The sequence below is a fragment of the Camelus dromedarius genome, chromosome 16 (assembly GCF_036321535.1).
Source record: "Camelus dromedarius isolate mCamDro1 chromosome 16, mCamDro1.pat, whole genome shotgun sequence".
Taxonomy (NCBI): domain Eukaryota; kingdom Metazoa; phylum Chordata; class Mammalia; order Artiodactyla; family Camelidae; genus Camelus; species Camelus dromedarius.
Genome location: NC_087451.1, coordinates 22,771,045 through 22,795,241, shown reverse-complemented (window position 1 = coordinate 22,795,241; position 24,197 = coordinate 22,771,045). Strand labels below are relative to the sequence as shown.

At 45.9% G+C, this 24,197-nt stretch overlaps 1 protein-coding gene across 4 annotated transcripts in view; it reads right to left on the bottom strand.

The window, feature by feature from the left end:
• Window positions 1-15,035, bottom strand: part of ARHGAP44 (Rho GTPase activating protein 44) — a 102,482-nt gene extending 87,447 nt beyond the window's left edge. For 3 of the 4 annotated variants that reach the window (XM_031467587.2, XM_031467588.2, XM_064495275.1), the window contains exon 1: window positions 14,634-15,035. In XM_031467587.2, coding sequence (XP_031323447.2) covers window positions 14,634-14,686 — 53 coding nt within the window. In that variant the 5' untranslated portion in view covers window positions 14,687-15,035. The remainder of the gene's footprint in view (window positions 1-14,633) is intronic. The other variant, XM_064495276.1, reaches the window with a different exon arrangement.
• Between the last annotated feature and the right edge of the window lie 9,162 nt (window positions 15,036-24,197).

Sequence of the window (24,197 nt, the reverse complement as noted above, 5' to 3'; positions counted from 1 at the left end):
AATGGATCTGACAACAGTTCCTGAGCCCCTTCCACATTCCAGACGCTGCGCTGGGGACCCGCAGACAACAAGCAGAACTAGAATGACAGTGCAACACACCGTGTTTTACACGTCAGTGTGAGCCAGGGCTCTGGAAGGCAGGGGAGCGGTTCTCGCAAGCAGGAAGGAGAGACAGCGACTTGCTCAAAGGTGGAGACACCACCAAAGTAAGACGTGAACTCCGCCGACTGGCACCCCCCCGGATACAGTCTGAAAGCTCTTAGTCTGAAGAATGGGGGGCCCTTGAGAAACGGTTTTCACGCTCGAGATGCTGGGCTCAAGCAAGCGGCGGTGGACACTGCGGGCTGTGTCCCAGAGGCGTGCTCCTCCGCCCTTCCGAGCACAGCTCTGGTTTTGCCCAGGTAGCCGTCCCTCCCCCGCGGAGGTGTCAGGACTTAGAAGCAGCTTCCCCACCTCAATCCAGAGGGGTTCCGACTGGGACTTGCCGTCAGAATCCCGCCTCCCGTGCCCGGTTCCCCGGGTCGAAGGTGCGGGCTCGAGCCCCGCAGCCCTGCACCTGCCCGCTCTGGCCCATGTTACTGGTGGACAGTACACATGGAAACAAGCTGCCCGAGACTAGAGGGAAGGACTCTTGCCCGTGACTGGGACCCTCTGGGCTGTAACAGAACACCTTGGGTACTCAAGTGGCTTCTAATCAGCCGGAATGTCTCCCAGGTCCGGAACCTGGGAAGTCCAAGAGCAAGGCGGCAGCGGATCCGGTTTAGGACACAGCGCCTTTCCGCTGCGTCCTCAGGCGGTGCGTGAGGCAGGGGGCCTTTCCAGGGGAGCTTTTACAAGGGCCCCACTCCCAAGCGGGAGGAGTCTGCCCTCGTGACGTGAGTAACTCTTGAAGGCTCGCCCTCCCAACGCCAGCCACTGCGGGGGTTCGGACTTCAGCACGAAGTGGCTGAGTGCACTCACTCAAACCGCCTCTCCCCCTTGTCCTCCCCAGGGCTTATGAGCATGGAAGCAAGCTACTTGGGGTCTGCTAGCAGCTACACTGTGACCATGAAAAAAGCCAGTCTGAGGAAAAGGCCAAAACACAGAGGAAGGCCAAGCAAGAGAAACGGGAAGGAAGACAGCAGGGGCCCTCATCACAGGGCATCTGGACTCTCCCTACCTCTGGTGGCCCTGTCACTCGAAACAACGTTCCCCTGCTGTTTAAGCCTCTAAACACCGACATCTGTCACTGTAGCTAAAAGCATACGAGGTGATACAAATGATCAACAGTTTGCTGCAGAACTTCTTGGAGCCTGAAGTAGGAAGACACGTTGTAAGTTTCTGAGAAGGATGTCCAGTGTGCCACATTCCCCACAGTCCTAGGATTTTTTTCCCACAGAGCAAAACTTGATAAAGAAGGAAAAAGACATTCTTCTGTCTGTGTTTTCAAAGCTATCATCTGCCCTGTGCTGCAGGAAGCCAGAGAGAAGAGATCCAAGGCATGAGTACAAATAAAGAGGGCACTTACAGCCAAGGGTGGGGACAGGCGACAACTGGGAATCAGGAATGAAATGGATGCATCATAATTCAGAGACTAGGTATGACAGGGTGAGGACGGACCTCTGAACACCAGGGACCATGCTCGCCAGGTCCACTGCTAAGGTCACAGATCCCTGGCAGAATGACCAAGGTAGAGGCTTTGAGGTCACTGATTAGGGTCTAGTCAACATCAGAGCGGACTGAACAGCCACCATCCCTTCTTGGTCCTTTGGGCAAAAGCCTCTGTTTTTTCCTTTTGGGAACCGCTTCTCCCCACTGCAGTCTGCGTGGACATGCAATCGGTCGGTCAGGTCACGTGACCCAAACTAATTCAATCAGACTCTGATGCAACGGAATCATCCAAGTGGCCCAATGACAGAAAACTGGGGAGCAACTTTTTTTTTTTTTAAAGTCTAGTTGATTCACAATGTTGTGTTAGTTCCAGGTGCACAGCAAAGTGATTCAGTTAGACACAAATATATATTCTTTTTTAGTTTCTTTTCCATTATAGTTTATTATAAGATATTGAATATAGTTCCCTGTGCTGTACAGCAGGACCTTGTTGTTAATCTATTTGGGGGTGGGCGGGCTTAGGTTTTATTTATTTATTTTAAATGGGGGTCCTGGGGCTAGAACCCAGGACCCTGCATGTTAGGCACGCGCTCTACCACTGCGCTATACTCTCCCCCTGCTGTTTATCTATTTTATATGTAGTAGTTTGTATCTGTTAATTGCAAACTCCTAGTTCGTCTCTCTCCCCCTCCCCCTTTGGAAAACATGTTTGTTTTCTGCCTGTGAGTCTGTTTCTGTTTTGTAAGTAAGTTCATTTGTAGGGAAGTAACCCTTCTGAAGATGGCCTCAGAGGGGCTGTCCCGTCGCCCTGCAGGAGGGGCACCACCTGGTCACTCCTTTGCTTTTATGAGCCACCCCCATGGTTCCCAAATCTCTTTTTTGGCTTAAATTAGCCATTTCTACTGCTGCAACCAGAGATCCCTAACAGGTCACGGCAAACAGCTAGTCCTCAGCTCCAAGTCACGCAGACCAACTTTCAAAATGTTATGTGTCTTTAAGATTAGCCACCCCCAAAGGCTATCAGCATACCACTTCCTAAGGGCAGATGATTTTATTCTGCAAAATGAGTTCTGACATTACGCCCTTTCCAGAGCATGAAGATAACAAGCTTCCCGTGTTTGAGACCAGGGCTCGGGGGAGCTCTGAACATATTTCCACTTAGACCTTTCAGGGCCCCAGACGTAAAGCATGATTATGAGACATTCCAGCTATGCTTTACACGTGCCCGCTTTGTTCTGAGTCCTGGAGGGGTTTGCTTTTACTTATTTATTTATTAATTTTTATTTTCAAGAATCTGCAAATATTTAGAAAAGTATCAGCAGCAAGAAACAAATCACTCATGATCCTCCTCCAAGACAAACACCACACATGGGACCTTCCCGTCCTTCCTGCTCTCCTTCCAATCTGTTCTATGTGAGGTTTTAAAAACACTGTGCAAATCTCAATTCTGTGTGCACCTCTGTATCCTGTTTCCTTATCTTAAACATTTCTCCCCAGCCCTTAAATTTCTGTAAATGTTAGGAAAACACTAAGATTGTTACAACTGCACAGATGTGCCAGAATTTACTTAATCGCCCCCCTAACGTTAGACATTTAAAGTTTTCCACTGTCCCCTCCCACAGACCCAGGGCAGTAGAGCAACAAAGAACATGAGCATTCCAGCCAGCGGATCCGGGAGCAAATCTCAACCACGGCACTTCCGTTTATCGATGCACCGGCAGCAACTCGCACTCACCTGCTCTGAGATTTGCGCAGACAGTGGGGGACAAATCAGAACCTACTCTGAAGAGTCACTGTGAGGATGAAACAGGGACGTCTGTGAGGTACGCACAGGTGTCACAGGACACGTTCAAGAGAGAGCAGCTATGAAGACGATGCTGTGTCTGCAATCCCAAAGGTGCACACAAGGAAACAGCCGAAAGCTCTGTCCGCCTTTCACAGGCTTTACTTTGTAAAAGCTCCCTGTTCAGTTTAACGGCCCCCAGTCGTCATGCAGGAGTCTGCAGGGGCTTTGGTACATATAGAAACTGCTTTTCTTTTAGCATAGAGCACAGAGCTAAAATTAAAAAGAAAGTACTTTCAAAGGGCACCTTCTTACCCTTTCTGGTGAGGCTGCAGTCAGGAAACAAAGTGGAGAACTTCCTATCAACACAAATTTCATTGGATGCTCTTTGTGATCACAGCTACAGACAAGATGTTCAGTTACCTTAAACGACTGTGACATTTTTATTTTTATTCACGTCAATAGCAGTTAATTAGAATTTAGAGCCACCTAAACTGAAGCAACACGGGGGGCCCCCGAGGCTGGTGAGACCCAGCCTCAGGGGAGAGCGGCCGGGGGAAGCGCGGCCGGGTCTGACCCAGTTAGGATGCGGCCCCTTCCTCAGGCTGCTCCTCCCACACCCTCTCTTCCCCGCCCGTGAAGAGGAGCTACAAAGGGCACCCAACTCCTGTCCACGTCTCCATGAGTCAACAAAAATAATGCCCACAAAGGACACAGCCCAGCTTGCGGCTGCAGGAGGCAGAGCTGTGGCTTTTGTGGTTCTCCTCTTCCCTGGTCCACGATGGACTGACGGCCTTTCCCTGCCCCCAGCTGAAGCGGGGTGTGGCCAGGGACTTGCTCTGGCCAATGAAATGTGAGCAGAAGTGACTGATGTGTGTCACTTCCATGAGGCAGCTTAGGAGCCAGTGTACGACCCACCACATTCTCACTGGCTGCTTCTAACATCACAGAGGTGCACGTGGAACAGAGCCAAGGTCCCTGAAGGGCTACCCCCTGTCCCCACGGCCAGTGCCGTAAGCCACCGAGATCTTGAGGGGTTCTGTACAACAGCACAACCTGGGCCATCCCAAGGAATACAGTAACTATCAGTCACAATGAGCTTTAAGTGAGCGAGGCCATCAGTATTATCAATATCTCAAGATGTTTCATGCTTGTGACTAATCACAGAAAAACTCGGTTTGGTTTGGGAAAACAACACAAATGGGTATCCGTTTCAAGCTGTAACTTTCAGGTACTTAAGAATAGAAACTAGGCCCCCAAATGCACATCATGTCAGGGACTTTCAGCACAGCAAGGGACAGTGGTGATAACTGTATTTTACTGAGTGTTTCTTATTTCCCAAAGGTTATGTTAAGGATATTCTATTTATCATCTTATTTGATCCTGGCAATAAGTCCATATAGCAGGTGCCATTCCAGGGGGACAGGATGAGAATTTGTTCTCATTATTCCTCTCCCCAGTGTAGAAAGGGCTTTAAAAATTTACACACACACACACACACACACACACACACACACACACATTCATTTGGACATGAGAGAGCAGCTGTCAGCAAGAGGAGTCTGTCATCCTAGAGATGCTCTTCTCTGCAGGACCTGACAGGTTCTGGACACTGAGAATCCACAGACACCACCCCCCATGATGGGGACACAGAATGACCTTTCTCATAGCTGAACACTGGAGGAGAGGGCAGCCAGAGGGGACCAGAGTGAGCAGGGGTACGAGAAGGATTTCGAAGACAGGCAGCCGGAGAGGAGAAAGAATGCTCTTGGTTTTTCAGCAGTGGCAGAGGCTCCTTATATCCAGTCATCTCCAAGGGAGCTTTGTGGTTTGAGCCAATGAGCTATGAACAAAGGTGACATCTGTAAATGCCAGTTCAAGGCATGTAAAAGTTAGTATGCTATTTCTCCATCCTCTCTTCATCTTTAGTAGTGACTGAAAGCCACATATTGAAGTGGGGAGAGAAGGGGGATGCAGACTGGATCGCTGGACCATGCATGGAGAACTGTCCTTGGGAGTCTCCTGACTCCCATCACATTTCACATGAGCTTAAAATAACTTTTGCTATGTTAAGCCACGGAGGTTCCAAAGCTCATGTGTTACCATGGCAGGGCTGAATTTATCCTAATACAACATGGAAGACCAAAGACTAGAAAAAGAACAAAATGAACCCAAGGAAACCAGGAGGAAGGAATCTAAATTTTTTTTTAAGTAGAATTTACTACAAATAGGAAAAAAAAAAAAAAAAGCACAGATAATAGCTAATGAGAAAGAAATTTGGGGAAAAAAATAGACTCTAAGAGCTGATTCTACTGGGCTGTGAGAAGGAAACTCCAGCAAAGCTAGTCTAGATGAAAGACAGAAATGCAAATTGGGCTGATAAAGGAGACACAACTATATACTCAAAAAAAAGAGTCTATTACATTTTAAAATCATAAAAAAATGAATGCTTTTTCTATAAAATAATTTACTAAAAGTGACCCAGGAAAAGATAGAAAACATAACTAGTCCAATGACCAGTGAGGAAACTGGGAAAGGTGTCAAAGAACTGCCTCCAAACAAATGTCCTAGAAAGGTCGTTTTGAATCTTCAAAGAACAAATAATTCCTTCTTCACCATTGCAAAGAAAAAGAAAGTGGACAGTTTGTTTTAAAATGTTACCAAAATCCAATAGGTTTAGCCAAAAAAAAAAAAAAAAAAAAAATCAGGTGCTCTCATATATGAAGACTAAAAGCCAAAATCCTAAACAAAACAATTAAATCTAGCATTATATAAAAATAATTAGCAAACCATTGTCAAATAAGGTCGACTGCAGGAAGGCAAGGACAGCTCAATGTTAGAAAACCTACCGAGGTTCCAGAACATAAAACACAAGGTCATGAGTAGGAATGGCAGGAACTCTTTATCACTGTTGAATCCCCAGCATAGAAAACAATGCTTCGAACATAGTAAGAGCATAATAAATATTTATGGTATAAATTATTGAGTGAATTATAGTAATAAATTAAAGGAAAAAAATATGATTAGCTTTAAAGACTATGATAATATAGTTAATCAAATTTAATTTTAGTGCCAAAGAAAAACTCAAAATAAAATAATAAGTTGATGCAACATGTAACATGATTAAAAAAACAAAAGCTCTCAGATCAATTATCATGCATTTCCACAGAGGATTAAGACAGGGAAGCCCACGTCTATCCACACATCCACCAATATTGTAACACTTTCCATAAGTCCTAGACAATGCAGTTAGACAAGAAAACAAGAATAATACTGGAGAGGAAGAAACAAAATTACCATTTGTAGAAAATAAGCTTGCGACCTGGAAAACTCAATAGACTCAATTTTTTTTTTAAAGTTCTAAAAAGTAATGAGACAGTTTAGGAAGGTGGTTAACATAATTATACAAAAATCAGTAACTTTCTTACATTCCAGTAATAAAAAGTAAGAAAACATCACAAATGATTTCAATCAGTAAGGCCACAGCAATCATGATGACAGACTACCTAAACACAAAAGCAAAATCATGCAGGACCTAGATGGACAAAAACAACTTTCTAGGATCTTAAACAGACTGGAATGAACATACCCTCTTCCCAGATGGGAAGACTTCTCATCATACTAAATGCTGCAAAATTGTCAATTTTCCCCAACTTAATAGACACATTTTTTTCAGGTGCTGAGGTAGAATAAACCAATGAGCAAAGCTAAAAGAATATAATCCACGCTCTTTTAGAAGGAAGTGGCGTGTGGATTAGCTGTGATTAAGGCACAAGATCTTTAGGCAAAGCTGTTGAGTTCTAACTGCCAAGCCAAGGAGTTGCCCCGGACGAAGCCGTGATGAGAGGTCCAGGCTAACTCCACCACACCTCCCGCCCAGAAAAGCACAGGATGCACCAACCCACCACTGCTCACCTCGGCAGCTGAGCCCACCTCAAATCCCTGCCAACTGACAGGTCAAGAGAACAAACTAGAAATCCTAGCATAACAGTCAAAGCCCAAACCATAAATTGATAGACTTGAGATCACAAAATCTTATAAAAGACATAAAACAAAATATAAAAGGCAGGAAAACTATAGAGGTGGTCAGAGCATAAGACAAGGCATATATATGCTTAATATATTAACAACTACGTAAAAATCAATAAGAAAACAGTTATGAACATGAGTTTGGAGAAATGGGGCAGAGGCATATACAGGCAATTCAGAAAAGTCCACACATGTCCAGTAGACATAAAAAATGCTCAACTTCACTAGAAACTGGAGAGGAGAAAAGAGGAGTTTTTGGTTTTATACATGTAATTAACAAAGTTGTAAGATTAGTTGCTGACAGAGCTGGGGAGAAGAAATTAACAACTGTATTGAGGATGGAAATAGAAAATGTGTGTGTTCATATAAACAAAATATACCCTCACATAGTCTTAAAAACACATATATTCTTTGTTCCAGCAATTCTAAGACTTCATCCTAGGAAAGCAAACCCATTAAAAAAAATTTGCTACATGAATAACAAAAGGAAATCGGTGGACTCTGATGGAATATTATGTAGCTTTGAAAAATTATGCTGTAGATATAGTTACTGCAATGGGATGATATTCAAAATATACCATGAAGGGGAAAAAAAAAACAAGTTGCAAATAGTACACACTGAATGGTCTCCATCTCTTTTTCGAGAACAGATATACTCCTATTAAAAGCTTAGAAGACTATATCCAAAATATTAACTGTGTTCTCCAGGTAGTGAGATTATTGATGATTTTTTTTTTTGCCTTTTTGCCCACCCGTAAGTTTAGAACTTTTCTACGATAAACATCACTTATGTAACCAAAAAGAAAGTTAAAAAAAGTAAATTGAATTCTGTGGGAAAATAAACATTTATCCTAAAAATAAACTCCAAGTTGGAAAACGAAAGCAAAAACATCTGCTTCCTGGACAGAAAGGATGGCTTTAAATTGCTAGACGGTCACACACTTCCCAAAGGCAGTGGCGCGCCCGGTGCCGGCTCGCTGGGATCCCTGCGACCAACGGGAGAGCCTGAACTCTCCCGTGCTCTCCCCTCAACCTCTCCTCCAACCTACAGCTCATTCCACACAGAGCTGAAGCCTAATTGTATTATGTGTTGTCATTATCAATATAGCATTTGAAATAACCTGTTCTTCATTATTCATAAGAGATCCTTCCTTCCTAATCCTCTCTAAAAGGAACAAGCATAAATTACTGTTTTACTTACATGGCTACTAATTCACTTTTTCTAGGGAAAAAAAGATCGCCCTTACCACCCATCATGAAAAGTACTAATGAAATGAATATGGGTAGAGCTCTCCGCTGGACGAACAACAGGAGAGGAAGTCATTCATTGCTGTTGAAAAGAACGGCTCCCTCACCATGACTTGCAGGTCTGGGAACAGGATTCTGCAGGAAATCCTGCTCACCGCGAGCAGCCCAGCCAAAGGCTGCAAGCCTGCAGGTCTGCACAGCAACCAGCTCAGAAGACACGGACAAAGAACACGCTCTCCGACGTTCATCCATTCGCGGGTACACTCTGTCCTCTCTCACATACACACACCGCAGCAGGTGGCAAGACATGGTCCTCCATAACACTAATGAAAACTTCGCTCTGAGACCTCATGAACATGCACGCTGCTCCCTGGAGGAGAGGGCTGGGTCCGCCCAGCCCTGCCAGGCTAAGAGGAAGATACAGCAGGGCTTGTGTTGGTCTGAAAGGTCCAACTCACAGGGAAAAATAGGTGGGCAACAAGGCAGCCTGATGACATTTTGGGAACTGGATCTGACTTTGCTATGATGTCCTATCGATTGGGTCATGGCTCTTAGGAGGCCTGCTGATGGGTAAGACAGTGCCTCAGAGAACCTTCAAGGAAAAGCTCCTGGCTGATGTGGTCTGAGCAAAAATGCCCGCAGCCCCAGCGCTCCGAGAGGCTGCTGCACCCTCAGCCTGTGTCTCGTGCCGCCGGAGGCCGCGGCCACGTCCTGAGAGCTGCACAGCCGCAAAGACGCCCAAGCCCGCTTTGCACCAGCAACCGCGCGCGTGCACGGCGGCGGGCTGAGCAGCCTAGGAGTGGGAAACCGGGCTGTGCAGACAAAACTCCACCTTCCACTCCCCAGTTCACAGCCTCCAAAAGCAGAGAAGCCAGCCCGGTCAGCCTCACCACCGCCCTGCTTCCACGCCTCCCTCCCATACTTCTGGGACTCCTTGCCGACTCGCAGTCCCTTTGAACCTCATCTGTTTTTGCCAAGGAGATAGTTTAGGAAGGTGGTTAACATAATTATACAAAAATCAGTAACTTTCTTACATTCCAGCAATAAAAAGTAAGAAAACATCACAAATGATTTCAATCAGTAAGGCCACAGCAATCATGATGACAGACTACCTAAACACAAACGCAAAATCATGCAGGACCTAGATGGACAAAAACAACTTTCTAGGATCTTAAACAGACTGGAATGAACATACCCTCTTCCCAGATGGGAAGACTTCTCATCATACTAAATGCTGCAAAATTGTCAATTTTCCCCAACTTAATAGACACATTTTTTTCAGGTGCTGAGGTAGAATAAACCAATGAGCAAAGCTAAAAGAATATAATCCACGCTCTTTTAGAAGGAAGTGGCGTGTGGATTAGCTGTGATTAAGGCACAAGGTCTTTAGGCAAAGCTGTTGAGTTCTAACTGCCAAGCCAAGGAGTTGCCCCGGACGAAGCCGTGATGAGAGGTCCAGGCTAACTCCACCGCACCTCCCGCCCCCCCACCCCCAAGAAACACAGGATGCACCTTGAACAGTCCTTGAAGGCGGCGGTCGCTGTGACCCCGACTGCGCAGACTGCAAAGATATCGTCCTCACCAGGGCAAGGTGCGAGATTTACTTCCATTTGCTCATTGACTTCGCAGGTTTCTGAATTTCAGCTCAGGTCTATCCCACCCAACACAAGCCAAACGCTACTTCGAAGAAAAACACTCTATGCTTTTCAGGCTGCCTCTCACCCCAGCAACCAACAGATTCTCCTGAATTAAAAAAAAAAGTCATCACAAGTCAGGCATGAACTAATTCCTCCCGTAAATCTCACTCTGTCCTTCCAAAGCCCAGCAGTGCGGCCCCTGTGTACCCATGCACCCATTTCCATCACAAAATGAAAGAGGCGAGTGGCAGGAGCCCCCCTCATCTTTGAACGACTTTGCACAACTTCCCGGTCTATGGTACAAGGATCTCTTGCTCACTTATGCATTCAGTTGCCAAAGAACTTCAGAGAACCTACTCTACGCCTGCCCACAAGGGACTTCAAGTCTAGTGGGAAAGATAAATGAGCCAAGACAAAGTTCCGATACAGTATAACCTAGCACGCCTTCAGAACACAGATTCCAAGAGAACAGGGATTTCGTTTACTCTGCACTGCAACAGCCCCTGAACCAGCGCGGAGCCTGGCACACAGCAGGCATCCAATGAGCATTTACCGAATGAATGAAAGAATGAATGAGCACCATGTGCATACAATCCAGTAACAGAGCATTCACCTCAAGATACTTGTAGCATGTCCCAGTGCTGAGCACAGTATTAGGCACTTTTCGGGAGTAGTTGCATGTCCTCATTGTCACGATTACCACGTGACCACAGTGACCGTGGTGCAGCCTTTATTATGCCCATTTTGCAGATGAGGAAACTAGTGTGCAGAGCTCAGCTCAAGATCCCATAGTCGGTAACCAACAAACCAGATCAGTCCCATTTGAAAGCTGTTGCTACCTAGAACCATTAGGCACACAATGGTGCACTTCCTTTTTCTTATTCTGTTCTTTTTTATTTGATTTGATTTTTTAATTTTTAATTTTGTAATGGAGAGACTGAGGATTAAACCCAGGACCCTGTGCATGTTAAGCACGCGCTCTACCACTGAGCTACACCCACACTCCCCCACTTCTGTGGTCCTCTTCAGGGGCCAGGGATGCTTCCCAAAGGATGGGCTACAGTGAAAGGGCAGAGCGGAGAGAGTCCAAAGAAGATGGAATGCGTGCAAAGATGGGAGAAGCAGACGAAGGAGAGGAGGAGACTTTTCCCAGTTAAGTGCAGTGGGTTTAAAACTCTTCTCCCAGTCGCCGACACCCTCTCTATGCTGAGGTGAGCACTTCAAGAGAAAATACTGCTAACTCCACAGATTACATGTAAGCTCGACAATTCCTGCATCGTTAAACGGACTAGATCTGACCCCTGGCAGATTCCCGTTCAGAAGAACTCCAGCACCTGCACATTACGGAAGGCGAGCTAGGTGAGCGTCTGTGAGGACGGGCAACCCTCCAGCCCATCTCAGTCTTCCTTCAAAGACAGGAAAGTTATCCCTTCAAAGGCATGCAAGGACAAGAAGCCAGTGGCCTGCCAAAGCAATTAATCCCACCCCTGAATTCCCAGAGTCCCATCCTATTGTTTCTAGATTTAAGAAGTCATGAAGCAACGCTGAGCTCATGCCTCGCTACATCCTGCACAAGAGAAAGTAAATGCTGCCCCTTTCATTTACCAGCATGGACCCCACAGTAAACTGTTTTAACCTTGTCGATAAACGTGAAACATGAGCATCAACTGCCTACAAGGTGCTGCGCTACGCACACTGAGCACGCAACAGCGATCCTGACAGTCTGTGGTATTGTATCTGTAAGACGTCAAACATGAAAACTACGAGCATTTCAAAGAGTGATGAGCGCTGGGACAAAAGTGAACAGGATGATGGACCAGACAGCGAAGCAGGGAGGGAGGCCTCTTGAAGGTCTTTGAGCTCAGGCCCAGATGAGGGATGGCGAGGAAGAGGGCATACAGGAAGAGCAGACCCTCGGCCAGGCAGGGAAGGTGGGAAACAGCTTAAACAAGGCCCCCAGGTAGGAGAGAGCTTGGTGTGTTTGGGGCAAGGAAGGCCAACGTGGCTGGAGCAGCGTGGGGAAGGGTGGGTGGGTGGAACAGAATGAGTAAGGAAAGACAAAGGCAGGGTCAAGTCAGGCATGGTCTTCCGGGGCCACTGGACAGATTTGGGACACTGAGTGCAGTGAGATGCCACTGGAGACTTCTGAGCAGCAAAGTAACATGAACTGATTTTTGCTCTAAAAGGTTCACTCCAAATGTCATCAAAATGGATACATATCAGTGACGCACAATAGCAAACTGGCCCTCACTCTACCTGGTGCATGACACAGCCGATGCATCTGACAGGCAGGATCCGGCCACACACCAGCGTCTCAACAGAACAGGTGGAAAGCACCTCTTGGTGACCAGCTGCTCGGACTTCCCAGAATGTGCTTTCAAATGAGTAAGACCACCTACTATCTATTCTGAAACCCAACTTGACTTCCCCATTTGTCATCCCATCCACGGATGAGGCTGAAAATAAGGTTTTATGCCCAAGGCTCTTACCACTTCAAAACAAGTCCTGGAAAGAGACAGAGTGGTGCTCCTGGGACGCCAGGGAGGAAACATTGACACCTTGCTGACATTTCAATTTGGGCACTGAAGTAGAACCCCAAGACCAAGCGAGAAGAGCGATCCAAGTCTACCGTCAGGGGCCTCCCGGTCCCTTGGTCAGTCTGCTGTGATGGCTGATGCCAGCCTACAGGGCGAAGCAGAAGTCAAGATACTGGGGCATGGGGTACAGAGCGCATGCTTAGCAAGCACGAGGTCCTGGATTCAATCCCGAGTATGCCCATTTAAACAAACAAAAAAGTCAAGACATTAAAGATAGGTCAACTTGACTGTCATCTGCTCAATAACCAATACAGGAAAACACCATCTCTGCATCCAGCATATCAAAAGGCAGCCCACGTGAAGCTATATCTGTGGCGATTCCATGCCAGAAATCTGGGCTAATCTGACTCTGCTATTCATAAGTTCTCCCTCATGTGAAAGCACATGTGTTCGGGAAAGGAAAATGCTTCCAAGTCAATTTTAGACACTGCTACTTGGAAACCATCTGGAGTCCCTGGGAGCACAAGAAGCCACTGCGTCCCCTGCCCCCAAATGCCCACGGCAATTAGGGCAGTGTGCTTGCAGGGGAGTTTCGTGTCCCCAGGGAGGCCCCCACCCCCGCCCTACCAGATGCCAGTTCAGGCTCCATTTCCCACCCAAGAAAGGTATTTGGTTTCTAGGTAAACCTAGTGGAGGGCCCTCCATGTCTGGAGCTCACATTTGAACTGCATCCAAGGCTGGGTTCTCTGCTCTCCGCCTGCCTGAGAACTGCACACCTGAATTCCTTGGCCACCGCAGCCACGGAAATCCCTTCCCAGGGACAGAAGTTCCATGCACAATCCCCTCTACCGACCCGGCCTGCGTTCAGAGCGCCTCGAGCTCTGGAAGAGACCCACCGGAACCCTTATGTAACACTGATAGATGTTGGCACCCCGCAGAGCCGCTCCTGGAGACACCAGCCCAGATGTAGCCCATTTTCCCTGTGATGACAGCGGGCTGAGTCTTGCAGCTTCCAAGGGCCTGGCTCCTCCTGACTGTGGGCCCTCGTCCCCCTCCCCTACCTGGCTGTGATCTTTTGCTTATCTCATCTTCCAGGGGGAATTGGGCCTCCCTTTCTGCGGCCTCCCGCCCTCCCTCCACTGAAATCAGTCTCAGGACCAAGCCGACAGCAGCGCCATTCCACCAGCACCTTCCCTGCCCCCGCTCCCCCCACCCCGACAGAGCCGCTCTCCACCAAACGCCTCAACAAACCCGGCCAGGCAAGAGACCCAGAATCTCGTACAGTCATAGCCCCAGAAAACAAACACGGCAGGAGGGGCAGCCTCAGCTCTGGCAAGCCGACCAGGCCCAGTACTTCCCCCGGACCCCCGAGGAGCCCTGAACTCGGCGCAGGGGAGGGCATCTTCGGAGAGCGACTGCGGCTCGGCTGCCTCCAGCACAACCAGAGCGAACACCTGTTTCCAGGAAGCTACGGGGCCAGAGGGAGAAGGGAGTCCCGGGGAAAGGCAGGGAGGACGAGGTGAAGGGGCAGCTGGGGACGCAGGTAAAGGATGCGTCACACTTCGCGCTTGGCAACCGGAGCCCCGGAGCGGCCGGCGGGGCGTCAGAAGGGCTCCGGGGTCCGGGAAGTTCAGCGAGGAGGGGTCGCGCCCGCGAGCGGCGCCCCGAGGAGGTCCGCGCAGGGGAGGGCCGGCGGGGAGCGAAGGGAGGGGAGGACGGGAGGCCGGCGCGCTCGCTCCATCACCTGCGCGCCCCGGCGGATGCAGCCCGCGGCGCGCACCGGCCCGCGGCGGCTCGCGGGTGACCTACCTGCCCACCGTCTGGTTGGCCAGCTGGCGCATGCGGTTGAACTGCTTCTTCATCGTGGCCCCGCTGCCGCGCTAGCCCGGGGGCTGGGGAAGGACGGAGCAGCGCGGAGCCCGCCGCAGGGTTACATGGCTCCCGCGCGGAGCCTCCCGGGCGACGGCGGCGGCACTGCGGAGCCTCCGGGAGCCGTCTGGCCCGCGCGCGGCTCCCTCCCGGGGGCTCCACCGCCTACTCCTCCTCCCGCCGCGGCGCCGGCTGCCGCATCCTCCTCACGCGCGCCGCGGCGCCTTCATCGTTACGCCCGGGCCGCCCTGGGCGCCGGCCGGGTCCGCCCCGGCTGCCTGCCCCCAGCCCCGCTCCGGCGCGGGACGCGGGTCTCCGCAGGCTGGCTGGCCGGCTGGCCGGGGGTCCCCGCTGCGCCTGTGCGGAGGGCGCCGTGCATTCTGGGACTTGTAGTTTCGGCCCCGCGCCCACCTTTTCTCTGTCCAAAGTTTGCAAGTGCGGCGGGAGCCGAGGGGGAGAAGGCGGAGTCGCCTCCGGCTTTGCACTTAAGCATTCTAGCAAGGGAAAGGGTTTCCTGCTTTAAAAATAACAAGGTGGAACCAAGAATAAAACAGCAAATAAAGAAGGTGCGCATCTGACTTCCATTGTATCGTTTTTTAAATGAGACACAGATGATGTACATTAACATGTTAGCTCCAGGTGTACTACATAATGATCTGATATTTGCATACATTACAAAATGATCACCACCGTAAGTCTACTAACCACAGGTCCCCATACAAAGTTATTGCAATACTACTGCCCATATTCCTTTTGCAGTATATCACATGCCCTTGACTTATGATATAACTGGGGTTTGTACCTCTCAGTCTCCATCTATTCCGCCCACTGCCCGCCACCCTCCTCCTTTCTGGCAACCACCTGTTTGTATTTTAAGTGAATGTGCGGCATCGCTGCCTTGAATCCACAGGAGGAAGATGCGTGCCAGTAGGAACATGGTTCACAACGTTGCATAAGGCCCCCTGATTAACGTGGAGGGGCGGGGTTAAGCTTGGGGCACGGGGTTAAGAGGCATATTTTGACCCATGCATAGCGTGCATTCCAGACACCTGATCCTCAATCATCCCCAAACCTAGTGGATAACCAGAAGCCAATATAATGATATTGGCACCGGGATCACGGGCCCAATTTGCCTAGGACAACTTTCTTGCGTGGTTAGATTCCAGCCTCACAGCTGTTCTCACTCCTCTTCCACCCAGGAGACTAAGGGGCATCAGCTGTGGCAGGTCGGCAGCGTGTAACCCAGCTGCAGCCCTGTGGCATTAGCTGGCTCTTGAAAAGGGGTTGTGAAAAGGGGTTGAAAAGGTGACTGAAGTTAGGTTTCATCATCATCTACCAAGTAAGAGCCGCATTGTTGGGTGGTCGGGTCTTTCGATCAAACTGATAGGAGTTTAGATTAGAATTCCAAATACCAATTACATAGCCTTAGGGAAAAGCACATAGTCTTTCTAAGCCGTCAGCTTTCTCATCTCTAATAGAGAATTAATACTGCCTGATAGACAGCAAAGTTAGGGAACTATTTGTTAAATTACCAACAGTCCAACAACACACAAACTTCTCTGTAGTAGCTGATGTCACATCCGTGTGCCACAAATGGGATTACAGTTAGTGCAACAGCAAAAATGCTACTCCTACAACAGCATTACCAATCTGATAAAGGAAAGTACTTCTTTGAAATGGGATATCCTGCATATGTTGACAACAGTTGCAAGATGGCCTAAATACGGTTCTAAGACTCTGGCTGGCCAGCTGAACAAAAGATGGTTTGAGGCATGTCTTGGCTGAATGAACATGAAATCTTTAATTAATTGTGAATTTAGCCTCAGCTTTATTAAGTCAGCAGCTCTAGCCAATTAATAAGTGAAGGCATTATTTGCTTTTAACCGACAGTGTTATGCCTACAATATCAAAATAATTTTTATAGAAACTGAAATTATTTCCATTTTGAAATTTTTTTAAACTGAGATACAGCACATTTATATGTGTGTGTGTGTATATATATATATATATATGTATATATATATATATACACACACATATATATATGTAATACTGAGACATTAAGGGCACTGTATGACTTTTGGTAACATCTAGAACTTCACTGCCAATTTAGTAGCCACCACATGTGGCTATTGAAATTCAAATTAACTTAAATTAAAAATTTAGTTTCTCAGTCACCCTAGCCACATTCCAAAGGCTTCATATTCACAGCCCCTTGAAGTCAGGGGCCACTGTGCTGGACAGCACAGACACAGAACATCCCTCTATCTCAGAAAGCTCTATTAGACGGCACTAGTCCTTCAGAACTCTGGAAGACAACCCCAATATCACGTCAGCCTCCAGTCCTGAGATGTTTTAGTTCTGCTTCTCCGCAAAAGGCAGCCTGCCCTGCTGGAGTGTGGTCCAGTACTGTTCTTATTAACTGATAGGTTCTTCACAAATTTCCTGTTTTCCTATGATCTTTTCTTCCATCCAGGAAGCAGCCAGTGCATTTTCGCTTCCTACCCCAGGGAAGGGATGACAGTACAGAAAAAAGTGAAAGGAGTGTCCCGTTTACTCTTCTGATCTTTCAAAGCAGGCTTCAGAAGCACATGTGGGAGAATAGAGGTTTTTTTAAAGAAAGGGGTTTTGAGTTCTAAGACGATGGGCTTTGGAGCGTTAATAGTCTATGCCATGAATGGTAGAATCTGAAGAATATCCTGTCCTGCCTATTCTAGATAAAGAACCCACAGGCTGTGGGCTGTGGAAGATGATGACAGGGGGTGGGAGGGGAGTGAGGGAGAGGAAAAGTGCACAATGAATGTGCAGGTTTTATTATTGTTCAAAAATGTCACTGTCTACTTCTATAGGGATGGGTTATGCTTCCTGTCTTCTCATTGGGGTCAAGACCAGTCGTGATTTTCTTTGGCCGTAGACTATGTACAGAAGTGATTTACGCCACTTTGGAGCAGAAATTTTAGGAATTATTTTGTGACCCTACCCCTTTCTTTCTCCACTCTGCCATGAGACCAGGAATGAGTCAGAGGATCAGAGTCACAGCAACCCATCCGGAGTGAAAAATAATACCTCTGTGGTCGTAAGTCAGGTGTGTGTGGGGACTGTTTGTTACCACAGCATTGTTGAGTCTCAGCTGACTACTCCAGAGGGAAGCTCCGAGAAAGGGACTTCCTCCTGCCCCTCCCCAGGGTCAGAACTTGAGTTGGGTACAGGGAGGTTGGAGGCAGATCTATCATGTAACTTTGGGTCATATAGCAAAGGTCACAGAAACCCTGTGTCTTCTAGGGCACAGGAGAAGTAAAGATGTCCACATGGAAGGCTGGAAGTGCCCCCTAGTTCAGTCCTGTGGTGGCTCCAGACTTCCCTGCACCAAGCCACGTGCAGTGAACATGTGTCTACCTTGAGGGTTTATGAGAGTACCATGAAGAACTGCCCATGATGCTGCTGGCATCAAAGATGAGAAAGCAGCAATGGCTGAGGTGCGGAATGAAGCAGCCCCAAGTTACCTGAAATTTCATTTCTACAACCAGAAGAATGGACTGGAAGTTCCAGTTAAGTACATTTGAAGAAGATGATGAAAAGGAGGAAGAGAGAGGAGGCAGAGAAGGAGGAGAAGGAAAGGGGAGAGGGAGGCAGGGGAGGGGAAGGGGTGGGAGGGGGCAGGAGGGAAGAAAGGAAGACAATATTCCACTCCAGAGCCCCTGAATTGGAGCGGTTTTAGCATCTTCATTCTGCGTCCCAGCATGGGCTGGAGCTGCCCTGCACAACTCAGGAGTCACTAGAGACATGCCCAACCCAGGAGTCACTAGAGACATTTTAAATTAAGTCAAATAAAAGGAGAACTTTAGTTCAACTAGACTAGCCACATTTCAAGTACCCCCAAACCACACGTAGCTGGTGGCTGCCATGTTAGACAGTGTAAAACAGGACATCTGTGCCATCACAGAGAGCTCTCTTGGACAGTGCTGGTCTGCAGAACGGACTTCAGGATGCAGGGTCCAGCAGAAGAGAGAGAACTGGACAGGAGGTGACAAGCTCAGTGTAACTACAGGTGGTCACTGTACGTGACCTCTCCAGGCTACACTTTACTTATCTGGGGCTTACCCCTCATATGGGGGTTTACAGTACAAGATCTCTAAGTCTTAAGTTTTGCAGCCAACAGATTGAGTAGTCTATTTGCTCAATAAATTGCTGTTGGCCTGGGAGGGCAGGGGCATAGCTGACTGGTAGAGTGCGTGCCTAGCATGCACAAGGTCCTGGGTTTAATCCCCAGTATCTCCATCAAAATAAATAAATAAACCTAATTACTCCTTCAAAACAAAAAACAACCCAACATTGAATTTAAACTATTTCTTTCAAAGATTCAAAAATGGGTCATTCGCCTGCTATTTAAAGTGTTCCAGAGCACAGAAATAAAATAAAAGCCACTCAGTTCATTCCATAAAACTGGCCTAACCATGCTACTAAACGTGATGAAGATACCATAGACACGAAACAACAAACCAGAAGCTCAAAAATAGATACAAAAATCATGCATCAAATAAATTCACTAATAAAAGGTTAGTGAATAAAATCTAACAGTATATATATTTACATATAAATGCACATACATTTTAATAGTATTTATTGAAGAATGAATAGTTCAGATAAATTAAAAAATAAAAACCACATGTATTCTTACTAACCAGACAACATTATGAGTTTATAAATATATTTCAAACATAGGATCACACTTGTTAGGTCACTATGTCATTTCTCATCTTCTGTTATTCAGAATTTCTCTGTGATCAACATGTTGGTGGCTGAAACATTACATATAAACTTATTCCCTGAAGACCAAAATTAAAGAATTAGATTTTCTGCATCAAGGTACAAACCACTATAAATAAAACAGGTAAACAACAAGAATTTACTGTACAGCACAGGGAATTATATTCAGTATCTTGCAGTAACCTATAATGGAAAAGAATCTATATTATATATCTATAATATATATGTGTTATATATATCACATACATAACAATCTATCATATATATATAACCACTTTGCTGTACAACTGAAACTAGCACAGTATTGTCAATCAACTATAGTTCAACTTAAAAAAAAGAATTTCTGCATCAAAGTGTGTCCATTTTTCGAGCCTCTTATGGCATCACCAAATTATCCTCCAGAAAAAAAAAATGGAAACATTTTGCAGGTCCACCTACCATGCACAAATGCTCTATTTTCCCCACGCCCTGACCTACACGGAATATTACCACTTTTAATAATCTTGCCAGATGAATAGCTGAGAAATAGCACTGTAGTGCTGTTTTATTTTGTGGGTATTTTTAAAATCTCGTTAAATGTTTTTTGCACGTGTTTCGTGGTTGTTAGTATTTCTTCCGTGGTTAATTGCTTGCTTGTTTATATCCTTAGCCTGGTTTTGTCTAAGGGGTCCCATACGTCCTCACTGATTTTAAAAAGCTCTTTAGTTATATTAAATATACTAATGCTATTGTATCTTATGGCAAATGTTTCCTCTAGTTTGGTCTTTCCCTTTAAAAATCTCTAATGTTGATTTTTGTCTTCCAGGAATTTTACATTTTTAATGTGGTCAAATCCATCAATCTTTATGTTTTATGCCTTTAGTTTAATGCTCAGAAAGCCTACTCTATCCCCGAAGGGTGGAAATATTCAATTGTATTTTTCGTCTAAGCCCCTTTCTGTGTTAATTCTCTTTCTTTAGAGTAAATTTTAAATTCAGCTTTAGGGACCAAAAAGTTAACTAGAGCCAGTCGTTTTAACTCTTTTCCTCCTCCAATATCATTTTGAAATAACTCAAATATATATACATAGATACACATATGCATACATATATATAATAGAGAAATTCTATGTCACTCATGGAAATTAGAGAAAGATCCTACATGCAATCTTGGCAGAAAATGGTACCGGTGATTTCTGAGCGAGGGGAGCACTGGCCAGGCAACTCTGTGTGGGAACCTTTTGGGGGAAGTTAAGTGGAGACCTACACCATCTCTGGTAGACCACTGCCCCCACCATCTCAGCCACCAAATGCTGAGTAACCAGATCTCTCTATGTGAGAATGGACAAATAGAAAAAAAAAGACTCAGCAGTTCAATATAATAGTAAAGATGATGAGGATTGTGGTGGCAAGTGATGATGAAGGTAATTAACAATAAACCATAGAGCTAAGCACTACTGTAAGTATTACATTATTTAATCCTTAGAAGAACCCTGGTTGGGGCAGGGTGTAGCTCAAGTGGCAGAGCGCATGCTTAGCATGCATGAGATCCTGGGTTCAATCCCCAGTATCTTCTCCAAGAATAAATAAATAAACCTAATTACCTCCCCCTACTAAAAATCCTGGAAAGAGGGTTTTATTACACCCGTCAAATATATCAAAGCTCAGAAGGTTCAAGCGTCACAACTGAGATTCAAACCCAGGTTTTCCTAGTTCAGATGCCTGTGCTTTTATTACAGGCTGTTACTTCCATAAAACAGGGAAGCTAATCTGAGAATTCAGAGAAATGTCCTCCCATGAAAAAGTTAAGCAGGAAGTCAGGGAAATATATTTTTACAGTCTAATTTGTATTCTTGGTGAGAGCGGAGAGAACATTGCTTTAATATGACAGGAGCTGGTTGCCATAAGAAAGAGCCACATTGAACAAGAAAGAGCTCTTGGATAAGAAACATATGACTCCTAAACTAATGAAACTCAATAGGAGCAGGAAATAGCAGATTTGGCACTGCCCAAAGCGAAATCGGCACATTCAAAGATGGGCTGGAAGAAAGCTCCCGAAATTCAGAGGAAAAAAGTAGGTAATTCAATGAAATGAAGGGAGAAGGAAGAGAGACATGGACTCTTTTGCAGAACATTAAATATATATATATATATATATATATTATATATATATATATAATAGAATATTATTGTAATAGAATCGAATATATATGTAATAGAATTTCCAGAGCAGACGATGAAGAAAATAGCATAAAAATTCTTGAAAAATATCTTGCCCAGCTGAAGAAAGCCCCAAATCAAAATCTAAATAATTCATCGTGTCAGAAAATATTACCACGGAGGGTAGGCGTGGGGGCCCTAGATGTATCTTGGTAAAATTTCTAAATTTCAAAGATAGGTACACACTGTATCACACGTTTGAAAGTTGCTAACAGCGTAGATCTTAAAATTTCTCAGCCTAGGAAAAACGTTTGTCATTTGTGTGGCATGGATGTTCACTAGACTTATACTGTGATCATTTTGCAATATATAGAATCATTACGTCGCACACCTGAAGCTAATATAGTGTCATCTGTCAATTATACTTCAATTGAAAACAAGCACCATAACAACCCAAAAAACAGACAGATACATATGCATGTAAGTGCTACTCAGAGAATAGAGGTTTGTCGCTGAAGAAAAGAAAAGCTGATTCCTTCATGCTTCCTACTTGCAACACTCAATGCCAATAAAATTTGGAGCCATGTTTACAAAGCTCCAGCGGAAACAGGTTGTAACTCAAGCGCAACTCAAAAATCCTACATCTGGTCTCACATTCACAACCAAGGGCAAAAGAAAAAACACTTTTAAACGTGCAAAAAAAAACGTGGAAAGGTTTATCAGCTACCCACTCGCTAAAAATATTACTGAAAAATTATTCTTCCTGCAAGAAATAAAACTCAAAATACAGAACAAGAAAAAACATTTTCCTCATGACCTCAGGGTAGAGAATGATTTCTTTCTTTGGCGGCGGGGAAGAGGTAATTACGTTTATTTCTCTACTTTAACTTTTTTTAATAGAGGTACTGGGACTTGAACCCAGGACCTCATGCATGCTAAGCAGGTACTCTACCACTGAGCTATATATACCCTCCCCCTGGAGAATCATTTCTTAAACACGACACCCAAAATTCTCACCCTAAAGGAAATATTGATAAATTAGGTTACTTAACAATGAAAGACTTGGTTTATCAGATAATATCATTAAGGAAATGAAAAAGCAATCCTCAGAGTGGGAGAAGTTACTTGCAATATATATAACAAAGGACTCAATCCAGAATATAGAAAGAATTTCACAATACAATAGGAAAAGGGCCGAAAACCTAAAAGAAAAATGGATGAGAGACTTGAACATTTACCTTACCACGGAGATGAATTCAAAAGGCCAAAGGACATAGGGAAAGTGGCTTGCCCTCATTAGTCATCCAATATCTGTCAATTGATTTTACAACGGGTACCTCCACACGCACACAGAATGGCTAAAATTGAAAAAGGCTGGCAAAACCAATGCTGCTGACACTGTAGATTAGCTGAAACTCATATATTTTGATGATCTGGAAATCAGGGAAAGCACCTCAGAAAGCTCTTCTGCATTATCAGCGGAGGCTTAGCAGTACGCAAACCCCATGACCCAACAAGGTCACGTGTTCAACAAAAAACATGTCTATATCTCTGCCAAAAGACATGTGCTGGACTATTTGTATCAGCAACATTTTCAATAGTCAAAAACTGGAATCAATTAAAGTCCACCAACAGTAGACTGGATAAATAAAAGGTGACACCTGCATGCAATGGAATACTATACAGCAAGAAAAAAATGAATTACTGCTGCATCCAGCAACAGGTGAAAACACGGATAAATCTCACAAACAAGGCTGAGCAGAAAAAGCCAGACTCAGAAACACTGGATGATTTCATTTATGTAAAGTTCAAAAACAGGCGAAACCAAGTGAATGGGGTGAATGAAAGCAGATGGGGTTTCTAGGCTCCTCGGGTGGCTTACATTTAGGGTGACCATAGTCCTGGTTTGTCTCGGACTGTTCTGGATGTTGTCTTGGCTTCCTATTGGAGTCAGCATTCATCCTGAAAAACAGTGTTCTGATCTAGAGAACAAATCATATGGTCACCCCCACTGGCCCCTGTCCTTGCCAGATCTGCTCCCCCGGGAAAGGGGCAGTGTGAACCCTTGCCAATTGGCTGCAGCAGAAACATCAAGGGCTTGAATCTTACCTTGGGCTTGGGAGAGTAGCAAGAATGCAGGACTCCACATGCCTTCTAGGCATCCACATGGCCCAAAGAGTGACAGTTCCCCATCCCACAGCAGTCCGCGCTGACTCTGGCCTGGAGGTCCCTGGCTGGACCATAATACCAATGGAGTGAGATCACGCCTTCTAAGGAACCCCTTCAGCTGGAAGTGGTAATAAGTGGGACGTCCAGGGACTTCCCTCTCAGCAGCTGTGGCATCAGCTTCCTGCCCTGTAGGCTAGGAGGCACCTGGGCCCATCTCAAGACAACCCATCTTAGGTGATAGCAAATTCTCAGGTCTCCAATAATATACATTTGTGTTCCAATTTTACAACCAAAGGCAGGAACAGTGCACCCTTCTTTCCATACTTGACACTTGGAGGTGATCCGGACTTTGGAGTAATAAAGTGGACTTCCAATTTCCACTTTGAGCCCTTTCTGGGGGACCATTATTCATCTCCACTAAACAGTAAAC